General features: G+C 33.7%; 1 protein-coding gene across 2 annotated transcripts in view; it reads right to left on the reverse strand.

Moving 5' to 3' along the window:
- Positions 1–3760: 3760 nt before the first annotated feature.
- Positions 3761–13087, reverse strand: part of LOC150097071 (uncharacterized) — a 71052-nt gene continuing 61725 nt past the window's right edge. For both annotated transcript variants that reach the window (XM_090408007.1, XM_090408008.1), the window contains exon 4: positions 3761–6641. In XM_090408007.1, coding sequence (XP_090264133.1) covers positions 6451–6641 — 191 coding nt within the window. In that variant the 3' untranslated portion in view covers positions 3761–6450. The remainder of the gene's footprint in view (positions 6642–13087) is intronic.

Here is a 13087-nt window from a genome sequence, read left to right on the forward strand (position 1 = left end):
ATTTCGAAATTACAGAGAATCCAAAACAAATGCCTTAGGATGATCCTGGATGCACTGTGGTTCATCAGAAATTCACAGATTCACCGAGAATCTGGCATTCCCTACAGCTCCCTTCTTTATGATCTTGCAGAAAAATTCTTCGTGAAGTCAAGTTTACATTCAAACCCACTAATAGTACAAGCTGTCAATTACAATGAGACTGATTACTACAAACACAAAAGACCGAAGGCTATTCTTCTCTCAACTGATCATAACTAACACAACTGCCCTCAGAGGGCGAGTTTAATTGCTCACAAATCTCCCATTCCCAAACAACTCTCATTATAGATAAAGGGGAATATGAAAAGCACTTGTGCTTCACCCATCCTGTCAGTAATGTTAATGGTACCTGCCACAACAGTCATTTCTTTCACACTTTTCTTTTGCTCTCTAATAGACTCAGTTACGTCGTTGATGGTCGCACCAGGTTGGTACGATTTTGTCAAATCCTCTACTAACATACTTGATACTAACGAATCTCCATACAGCACTCTCTCTCTTTCATTTTGTTTACGTTCACTCATACTCTTATTTTTCCTATCATACTTTTTATTATTGGCTGGTACACTCAGTAGACTTTTGTTCATACTCTCTAGTTGCCACTTTGCTCTTTGTATCGCTCCCCTCAACAACGCGATCTCACTCATTGCATCTATCTCATCTTTTTTATTTTGTTAAACCATTAATTTGCTCTGAATTAATACTATCATTCACACTTCCTACATTCACGCCCTCAGTTCTCTGGTACAACCTCGCTATTTTCTTCATACAACCTAAAACTAAAATAGTACAACCTCACTATTTTCTTCATCCTGAAGTTTGACAAAAATATCACACTCACGACCTGAAATACATTTAATTCCTCATTTTCACACACACATTCACTCCTTTATCATCTATAATCATACTAAAATAAATATTAAAATAAAGTGTTATATAATATTATATTAAAATAAAAATATTCGGGAACATAGGCGTTAGCTGATTTTTTTTTTTTTTTTGATTTAAAAAAAAATTTTAAATATATTAAATTAAAATAAAAAATGTTGCATCTCTCCATATCATACATAATACTGAAAACATTCATATTGCATTCTAGAAAAGAAAAGAAAAGAAAAAAAAAAGGGGGGGGATCGGATTCCAGTACAAAAGGAGTTTTGTACTGGAATCCGACCGTGGTTTTTGACCACCAAGATTACAATAAAGTGGCAGGATTTATAGTGGTGGGAAAGAGGAACATGGCTAGGCACTGAAACTCATCTAACATAGTACTAGTTTTAAAAAAAAAAAAATTGTGAAGGAATTAACTTCAATCCAAATAGGGATTGTAAATACCATATTTTTACCTTCAGAGAAATTGTTGGAATATAACAAGGATCTGTATGCAAGTTTTGTGGATTTTGAAAAACATTAAGATGCCAAGGAAAGAAACTTCAAAATGTTACAATTACATTGTGCTACATTATTATATACAGAATATATAATATTTAATGTCGTCAATCAGCATGGAAGAATAATAATAAAAAAAAACAGATATACCCTCTATCCAAAAAGAAATACCGAACTTATCGAAAATAGAACTAGTGGCGCCATCTGTTGTAGAAAGCGGCAACCTTCATTGGTGTCAATTGTTGATGTTTCATCCGAAGCAGACTTATAGCCAAGAGTGACTGTGTTTTGACGAACGGTAAGAAAATGAGTTTCAAATAGAGCTGCGATTGACTTTTGTGTTAAACTTAGAAAATGTTTTACCGAAACGCATCGAATGCTTCAAAAAGCATACGGTGATGAACGTTTATCCTGTACTCAAGTTTATGAGTGGTTTATGCGATTTCAAAGTGGTCGTGAGACGCTTGAGCACGACGAAAAGCCAGGCCATCCAAAAACTGGACTGAGCGAAGTTAATACCCAAAAAGTGCGTGATTTCATCAAAGAAAACCAGAAATCGTCAGATTGAAGATGAAGTGGGGATTCCAAAATCAACTGTGCACATTTTGACCGACGACCAAAAATGTATCGAATTGTTGCAAGGACCTCATTAAAACCGCTCGTAAGGACTCAAACTTCCTTGAAACGATCGTTACTGGTGACGAAACAATGCTCCAGAGTAGAGACCACCAGAAGAGGGGCATCCGAAAGAAAGTCGCTTGGAGTAATCAAAAGTAAAGACAATGCTGATTTACATCTACGATTCCCTTGGAATCGTAGAAGCAAATCAGCAAGGGCATTATCCACAAAGAATTCGTTCCGCCTGGCCAAACGGTCAATGGTGAGTTTTCTCTCGAAGTTTTAAGCGATTGATAGCGAGAAATCGTCGCGTACGGCATGTACGTAATCAGGCGAATTGGATCACTCGCCGTATTCACCTGATTTAGCACCCTGTGACTTTTCTCTTTTCCCCGACTTCATTTGCCGATGAAAGGAAAGTGATACGAAAAACATTGAAAACGTTCAAGCGGCAGTAACCAAGACCCTCAACAGTATCCCAAAAATCGATATAAAAACTCATTTAACGAATTAATTGACCATGCCAAACGCTGTATCGAAGCTGAGGGAGAGTATATTGATTGAAATAAATCATTTGAATAACTATAATTGGCCTGTGTTTTATTTTCTATCAAAAGTTCGGTTTCTTTTTGGACAGAGGATGCATGTGATTTAAAAGAATAAGGTAAGGGCATACACTATCTACTCATTCATCACACACATGGATATGAAAACAGGAGATATTAAACTCAAATCCATTGAGTCCACAGAGTAAAGCAGAGGAATAATGGAAACTTCATTAAATTATGAAATTGATAACAGAATGAGCAAAGCTGGTATTGGTGTTTTGAACAAATTTATTATGAAGCAAAAGAAGAATTATCCAAAAAGTTAAAAGCAGCAATATATTGCTGAAACCTTACAAGTGAAATATGGACTTTAGAATTAGTTAACTAAAACAGCCGATCAAAGATTAGAAACCACAGATGAGAGTTCTAACAAATTCACAGTGGCTAATTCATGGTATCAATGGCCAAATCATATTTAAAATATTAGAAAGGAATCTCTCATCACCATTAAAGACTAACAGCACTAATATGAAGTACCATAAACAAAATAGCAGAGAAAAGATGTGCAAAACAGGTGTTGATGTCACAAAAAGACATGTTCTGGTCTAGATTGAAGCAAATAGTATGCCTCAGAACAGTGTTTTTCAGTGTGTTATGAGACAAATAGGGTGTTCCAATAAGTTTTGATAGTAAAAAAAATATTTTCCTCCAAATTACAAGTGCACTTTTGCTATTTTATACAATTATATTTGTATAAAAACTTGCACCAGTCTTTTACTAATTTTGCTGCAAATGCTAAACTAACACCACCATTAACAATGGTAATATGACAATGATTACATCAAGTACCATGGGCTGTTTGGATTAAAATGATTGGTTATGGTTGTGTGGTATGAGAGCTTGATCTAGAATCATATATGATTTAATAAAAATGGTGTGTGCATGAGACCAGCATTAAGAACACAGGTGCACCATGACAGAAATTTGCACTTCCAAGTGTGCCAGTCTGAAAAAAGTTCGAGAACCACTACTTCAGAAGACTGAAATGTCAAGTTTAATAATATTGGTGACCTGACAAATCATGTTGAAAAAATATATATTTGCATAGTATCCTGTACACTATGGGGTATACATGTCAGAAAATAAGTTAAAATAAAATTACAAAAAACATTTTAGCATGCTTTATTACAGCTAAATTATACACAATTTCTTCCATTTTGTGAAAGCAAATAGAGCACATCAAAGGTTTTTACATTCAATCGCTAGTTTTACAATTTCTCATTCACAGCATATACAGATTTAAAATTCAGTGCTTGCCAATTTCATTCCTTAAGTTAACCTTTCATCCTTCTCATATATTATAAAATAAATCTGACATATAGTAACACAAATATTATACATATAATGCCTTATTCCCCTAAGGGGAAAAAAAAATTACTGTATACATCTTGAAGGTAATATATGTTACAGCATGCCAAGATACTTCTCTTTAGAAAATATCTAAATAATGCATAGATATTAATACAACAAATAAATAGAATCCCATAATATAATTAACACTAATACATTTATTTTGTGCAGTTTTGCAAACCTTTCAACTTGAGATCTAAGACACTACCAAAATTAAAATCAGACATATCAACAATGTTATATAGATGCCTTATGTGAATAGAACACTGAAGCTGTTCTTCTGCAAATTTACTAGAATGTTACTGAAATGCAACAGAAAATCAAATGTATAGATCACAGCTGCAGAAATTTAATATGCAATTAACTAAAAAAATTATTTCTAACTCTGAGGCACTTGGATATATCTTGAAAAATGGCCATATTCTAATGCAGATAGCCTTTTTTTTTTTTTTTTAATACAGTACAGATGGATGGATTAAAGTCACAAATATTGTAATCTGTAAAAACTAAGAAGGTTTAATGTTTGCTGCAAAATAATGACTGTTCAAAATGACTCATTAATGAGCATTATACATGCATGAATTAATCTTGATAGTCAACACTTCACTACTCAGTCTAAGTCTATTATGTACATCATATATAAAACACACACAAAAATTATTCTCTACATTAAAATGAGCACAAAAAAAAAAAACATCTTGATACTTCCACCTAAAATAATTATCACTTGAATATGCAGTAAACATTACAATATTTATAACTATTATATACTATTTTACTATAAGACCTATAAAATTGGTTTCTTAAAATAATAGAAATACTTAAATAGCAAATGTGTTAATATTAAAACTGTTATTTCCAAGTTATTAGTATTTACATGGATTATAATCAGTAGTAATCTTTCACTTTTCCTTAATACAATAATCACAGTATTAAGTGGAGAAAAATTACAATTTTCAAATATTGAGCTAATTGTATGTTGTATTGCTGATTAATTACACAGTAAAATTTTTGCGACAATACATGAAAATTAATAGTTTAAAATAACAATGAAATAAAAAAAATGGAGATTGCCGACACTGTGGTAGTTAAATATGATTTGTATAAAAAGATTATACAGAATGACTGCATATATGTCGAAATTAAAGAAGAAGAATTAAAAAAAGAAGTTACCTTTGTTTTTTTATCAAATGACAAAAGACGTCATTTAATTTTTGAGTATATGTTTTGTATTCCATTCTCAATTTGAGTACTAACAAAATACAATATCTTCCATATCTTTACTAATGTTTACTAAAACAAATGTTTTCAAAATTTACATTAATACATTCACATCTGCATTTATAAATCCTTCAAAAACCAACTCAACCATGCTAATTATTTCAAACATGAAGGTTTTAACTAGCAGTTTAAACACTCATAATAATGGAATATTTTACAAAGGGCATAAAATTGGATACTATTTTTTCATCCTATTTGTTTTTCCATTTTATGCATCAGACAGCAATTCACAGGTTATCTTAACAATATTCTCTTACTAATCAATTATCTAGAGTACTAAATAATGGAATGATAATATTATCAATGAATATTTCTGAATCAATTTCTCAAAAATTAACCTACATCTACAGTAGCTAAGGATATCACATGATTTCATTACACGTGTGAAAGGTTACTTTCATGTCATGATTATATATTAATATTTGTCATATGTCAATAATAACACAAGCCCCATAAAATAACTTACAATTACCTGAACAATTTCTATATCACTATAACATATATTCAGGAAATACAAATTAGAACACTTATTAATGCATATTTCTCCTCACTCTTTCTAGTTTCACATTCGATACCTGTCAAACAAAAGTAATTTCCTTTTAAAGTGAAATAAAACAAAACAACTGCACTGTAGCAGCAAACAAAAATATTGTTCCACGGTTATTATATATATTTATATATTTCAAGTGCTATATAGGGGAGATTACCTTAAATGGCAGTGAATTAACTGTTCTCACATTTATACAAGCCTCTCGAAAGTAAAAAAAAAATATCTACAATCGGCAATTCAAAACAAAGAGAAAATACATAAATTGTATACAAATTAGTGTAATAAATAATTTATGTTGTAAATTGTATGCTAAACAAATCTAACATGCATTTTACATTCATTCCTACACACAACAACTTTTCACTATAAAATATATTAATAAGTATTCATATTAAACCATTCATTCACTTTAAGGACCTCCCATTAAATATGATTTTTTTTTTTTGTGAACTACTTAAGGACGGTAGAGATGTGTCAGACAAAATAACAGTGTAAATAGTCTCTTTTAACTAGGTTTTTTTTTTTTTTTTTTTGTGCGATTCTTAGTAAAAATTTTCGCAATACATTGAGATAAAATATAATACAAAAACTACAGATATACTAAATGTAAATGCATTAACATTTGCGATTATTGCAAACTCTTGAATGATGTAACCAACGATCCTTTCTACGAGGATTCTTGACACTTGATTGATAATGGTAAACACAGTTCTGTCTAATAAGCTGTGCTCGATTAAGTTTACAGCGCTCTTGCTGTTTATGAGCTTTCTGTGATAAACGTAAATTCTCAACTTGTTGTTTTACATCTGTAATAATAGAAAAATCAAATTAAATGTTAAAATAATTTAATAAAAGAATATAAACAAATTACTGAACATAATTATAATAAACATAAAACCACAAACCTTCTCAAAACCAAACACTTCTGTATATTTATTATCTTTATATACTAACTAGTATCATTTCAACTTTTAACACAAACTTTGATTTTGATCTACATTTGCTAAACTCATTAAATGCAACCAAGAAATTTTTCACACAAGGAAAAAAGGCATACAGAATCATGTGACAAATATACTAGAGCATTACCTGAAAATGTGTACAAAAAATTACAAATCACATCAAAAGATTGTACAAATAACCTAATACAAGTATGAGTATGTCCTATAAACTTCATGAGAATTCATACATGAAAAATTATTGTTGTTATTATTATTATTATTATTCAGGCCTCCATGGATTCAAGAGACTCATCATGGGAGGACCTTCCTAGGAAACACAGTCTATCATGCCACTCCTTAACCATTCTTGCTCTCACCATTCTCTCACGCAATGCATACAAAGAAACCACTCCTCACGCTCTTGCTCACAGCTTCCTTTCATAACTTCCAGAGATGGCCCCTTGTCATCGCTCCTTCCTGTTGTTCCACCAAGTGAAAGAACTCCCCAGTGTCAACCTTGTAACTGCCTCTCAACAGTTTAAAAGTCTTGATCATATTGTTACGTCGTCGTTTTCGCCTATAATTCACCTCTATTGTTCTCCTTTGTGCCTACTGAGATATAACTTCCAAACTGATTTTCTGGGGCCATTTCCCATTTTGAGCTCTAACAAAATTTATTTGTTTATGCTGCCACCAGTCAGAGCTCTAGGATAGAAATTCTTATACAGAGAAACCTTCCTAGAAATCAAGTATTACTTGATTTCTTCTAAGTTAAATTAATTAGTTTAAGTAGGTAAGTAAATTTCAGAGTTCTCAGTATACAGTCATGGCCTTGACAATCTTAAATTTCTCCTTATCCCTCTAAGCATAGGTTCGATATTTTCGTGAGGTAAAATTCAATCTCTTACTCAGACAAACTCAGGTATACATGGGAAAGCATGTTTATTAATTATCTAAGAACTTTACAATTTGAACAACATATATTCAAAGCTAATCAAGATCAATACTAAATTACAAGTAAAGCAAGACAATGGTAATCAAACAGGCAAGTTATTTATACACGTTCATGATTCATCTAAATCGCAAACATGGCTCCCGATATCAAACTAGATTACTGTTACTAATGGCCCATACACATTAACTTGGGTTTAGACAATTTATGAATGTAGACCACCAGTCCAATTCAATCCACATAACACAGGAAACTGTTTCTAAAATCTCACTATCTTCTTTTCTAATCTCAGTCCATTTTACACATTCGTCACTAATAGATAATACATAAAATGAAGATTTGTACGTTACCGCCTTGTTAGACGATTTCTCGATCCTTCCGTATGTTCTTTGTTATGGATTGTCCCTCTGTGATGGTGATCTGCTTGTCTCCAGAATTAGCCCCTTGTTTCTTCTGGGCTTACGAACTTTTCACGTTGCTGCTTTTAAACACAATTTACCTTCAAAGGGAATTCTTTGCTGCTTTCTCATCGGTTAGAACCAAACCGACAGCCAAAACTCAAAACACTGCCATCATCTCATGCTAAACTTCTTCGGTTCACGCCACTCAGCAACTGGATACACGTTGCCGCTATGCCATCTTATCAGATATCAGCCATGCTGGCCCTCTTCAGAACTATGAGCCAGAAACCCACATGGAGGGCACACGCGACCAGGGAATACCACAGGAACCAAAAGAGAGAGTCTCAAGCCATGCGAGTTCGTTTTTAAACTCTTCTATAACACCCTCTTCTGTACTCCAAGCTGGTCTAAGACGCTTTATTATTCCCCAAAAAGGAATTCCACGAATGCCTACTCATTGTTTGTTACGTCATCTTTGGTGGTCAAACTGCAACCTTTGAATTTTCGTTCGCAAGACAATATGCGATTTTATACATGGCATAGTTTAATATTGATGTTTTTGAAAGTTTAAGATTTCCATCCATTTTAGACAATACTTTAAACATAGTACAATCTAATACTTATTTCCTTCTTCGATTTCATTTTAATTTAGAATTAAATTTCTTCCTTTATATTTTAATTCCCTTCTTAAGCAAAGTTGACATCTGCATTTTCACATATTATGTCTGTTTTGTTTTGCCAAGAGTACAAGTGTGCATTTGCTTGATATTGTTGTTCTTGTTAAATCTTGAATGGTGCAGTTCTATTCTTGATAGAACCATCATTCAAGATCTAACAAAGGCCCTTTCCTTTTCTAAAATTTTTTTTTTTAAACTTTCAGTTTTCCCACTCCTCTCTGAAAATCTGCTAGAGCTTTATGCTTTAAAAATTTCTGATTCGCTCAGATCCGAACTAGATGGAAGAGACATTCTTGCACGCTTGGCTTACACTTTTATACAAAATTTAAACTTCAAAGCTCCCTCCCTTTTTTCCTTTTCACAAAATCCTGATTGCTGAGTATGAGATCGAAGACCAACTCACGGTATCTGATCCAGTTCTTTTATTTCTTTGGATCAAATACAATCCTGCCGGCTGTGCCATTGCTATGTGGTTGTTAATTCTATATTTTACCTTGTTCTACCTCTAAATAGCCCACTTTCTAATCTATTGTTGTCTTTAAAATATTAATTCAGTACTATTTCCTTTTTGGATATTGGCAAAATTTATTTTTTGCTGCACCAGCCAATATCCTATAACAGAAGACTCTTGTTCAGGGAAACAATTCTAAATTCAAAAGGGATACACACAATAATTAATTTTATGCCAGTGCTGTGCAGATTCAGTTAGCAGTCGTGACCTGAATCTCACTTAAGCAATAATATCTAATTCCTTCCCGCCAAAAAGTTCTATTTCATAAGTGGCAGTTTGAATTCATAATCAAGCATAAACTCAGGTACAAGGTACAAAACATGTTTATTGGAAAAGCACAAAACATTTACAGTTAAGAAAATTCAAATACTCAATAGAACAAAACTCACTCTAGGTTAAGGTTCATACTAAATCACAACAATGAAATTGAGTAAGCTAAATCCTTCAATTACGAAAAGATAAGATTAAGTGTAAGCATAACACTACTAGGATATAATTCCTTTCACAAGTTATTCACAGTGCACACATTGAACACTTTCATTAATACTCTATCAATAACTATCTTAATTCTAAATTTCATTAGTCAAGCCTAGCCATTCTCAATCAAAATACTGCCTATCAACAATTCTTCTTTGTTCCACGGGGTCTTAACTAATTCAATCAAATTCTCACTTAAAAGTTCTCTATTAGTGTCCTTAGTTTACACAAAATTCTAATTCTTCTAAGTGATTTTTAACATAGAATGAAATTTTTTACATTACCGGATCCTTTCCGATTTCATGCCTCCATTTCATGTAGATCTGGATTACCTTACTGTATAGTTATCAGCCGTCTCTATGCTGGCGATGCACTATGCGTTTCTTTGAATCACTTTCAGACTGTGGTGTGCTTTCTACTGCTCAGCAGGAAATTTCCTCCGTTCTCTTCGATGGGACTTTATTCGAAGGCTCTATTCTGCATAGGCTGTCGTAACACGATCAGCTTTGCTTGGAAATCCTCAAGCATTCTCAGGAATAGGCTTCATCATTCGACATCACTGTAGTCGACCCACCGCTCTCTCACGAATCACCCGACAAACCTTCTAAAACTGGAATCCAGGACTGAAGAAGAAAAAAGCTCCGTAATATGGCATGCACATCTTTTATTCACCCTACCACACAAACCTCACAGTTCGTGTCCCTTGGGTGATCCCACACTCTCCCTAATCTGTTAGGTTACTGTATTCCAGGTAGTCGTTCTGATGTCACTTTCCGCGTAGGTATAGCCTCAGCTGCAACGCTCGACTAATACAGATTACATACGATTATATTGGATTACTACTTCTTATCTGTTTGCAAATTTCGTAATGTACTAGAGAGCTTAATGGGATTTACAAATAATTTAACAATTCCTTTACACAATTATCACTATTCTAACACAAAATTCTCTTCTTCTGAATTCAGTTAAACAGGAATAAACTTCAGTATATAGCACATACAGAACATATATTATCACATAACAGAAGGAAATCTTCATAATTATATGCTGATGTGCAGGTATCTCTTTAATTAGTAATATTTAGTATGTTAAATTCTGAATGAATGATTTCTTTGCAAGACTCCTTCATTCAGGATCTAACAATATCATCTCTCCTATCTACCAAACTCTGCAGTCCACATTCCCTCAGCTGATCCTCATTCCCTGGGTACTACAGTCCTGAAACCATCTTTGTTATCTGCCTCTGTACCCTTTTCACAGTTAATTTATCCCCTTCAAATCCTGGAGACTAAATCTGAGAACAATAGTCTAAGTGTGGTCTGATCAGTGTCTTATACAATGGAATGATAACGCTTATCTCTGTAGGTCAGTGTCCTCAATATTCCAGCAATCCTTTGGGTTACCTCCCTGAATATGCTCCCTGAATTTCAGTTTTCTATCAATCATCACCCCCAAATTTCTTCTCTCCCCTACTTCCTCCAGTATAGGTCCTCCAATTGAGTATGCAGCCTACCATCGATGTATCCCAAATTTCAAGACTTTACATTTTGCTGCATTAAACAGACACTCCAGTTCATTTGCCCATCTGTCCAGTTTCAAATTCTCTTAAAGGGCTGCCACATCTGCACTATTACTAATAACCTTGCCCAGCTCCACATCATCTGCAAACAACTGAATATCCCCTTGCAATCCATAGACAATGTCATTGATAAACAATACAGGACCCAGTACTGAACTCTGTGGAACCCCACTTGTAACCTTCTACCTCCTTGATATTGTCCCACCATACACAACTCTCTGATACCTATCAGACAGCCAATCCTGAATCCAGTTGACTAACCCCGACATCTAAACCCATGTGCTGCAACTTAAGTATCAGCTTATCATGTGGTACCCTATCAAATGCCTTTGCAAAATCCAAAAAATGGCAGTATAGGCCTTTCCCTCATCAACTGCTCTCTTGTCACTTTATTATAAAAGGCAATCATATTACTAAAGCAAGAGCACCCCTTAACAAATACATGTTGATTCTCACAGATAACATTACCCTCATGTACCCAAGGCTGTATATGGTCCTTCACTAATTTCTCCAAGACCTTAACTACTGATGACACACAAACTGGCATATAATTAGACACTTCCAGTCTGCTACCGCCCTTATGCAACGGCACTATTTTACCTTCCTTCCATTCCCTGGGCTTTCTCGTAGTCAGACTTTCATTGAAAATGCCAGGTCAAAAGAGCTGTAAGTTCTTTAGCACATTCTCTCAAAACCATGGTGAAATACTATCCAGACTCCCAGCTTTACTGACATCCAGAGTACTCAGTATTTGGAACACACTCTCCTCTTGCACCTGAAACCTGCCCTATCCCTCTATTATTAAAACCTATTTCTTCAGGATGAAATACTCCAATAAATTGTTCACTGAACAACTCCACTATGCCCTCTGCAGCAGTCACTCTATTCCCATTTTTATCCCAAAATGTCATTCTTCAACAAACATCTCTCCTCCTACTAGCCACAAAGCTAAAAATTTCCCTATGATTTTCTTTGGATCTTAATGCCGATCTCTTCTCAAATTCCAGTTTTGCCTTCCTCACCATTCTAGTCACTCTCCTGGCGTGAGTCTTATATTCCTAATGCATCTGCTCTCCTTTTCCCCTTTCCTTATATCTCTTCCATAACCCAAACAGAACAGGAAATCAGCAGAAAGAAAAAGGAATATTCCTCATAAGCATAAATGTAATAACTGGTAATTAGTTTGCGGAATTAACAATGCATATAAAGTATATTAATTAAAGGTAACTTTAATGAATAACTTCTATATTTCGGCAACGTCACATTGCCTGAAGATGGCAATGTGATGTTGCCGAAATATAGAAGTTATTCATTAAAGTTACCTTTAATTAATATACTTTATATGCATTGTTAATTCCGTAAACTAATTACCAGTTAAGTCTAACCAACGTATAAGTCTTGCTACTAGAATCATAAATGTAATAGAAAGTATTACAGTTACAATACTCTAAAATATCCTTCACATTCATATAATCACCTCTCACTATAGCAAACACTATTTTAATCAACTCGTTCACGATAACAAATAATTTCTATGGTCTCTATGAATTTGCTATAATGAAAAAAGACATATAATCAAGAACTATCTCCAGAACTAAGATTTATGCAGAAGGAAAACTACAGACACTACAAATTTTATCATCATCAAATTGCCAAATCGTGAAATTACTTCACATGCAAACCTTGTTTGCTTACACTTGGATAAATGATTAAA

Source organism: Typopeltis vanoorti, chromosome 18 (genome assembly GCF_054136105.1).
Source record: "Typopeltis vanoorti isolate ZY-2024b chromosome 18, IOZ_Tvanoo_1.0, whole genome shotgun sequence".
Lineage (NCBI taxonomy): Eukaryota > Metazoa > Arthropoda > Arachnida > Uropygi > Thelyphonidae > Typopeltis > Typopeltis vanoorti.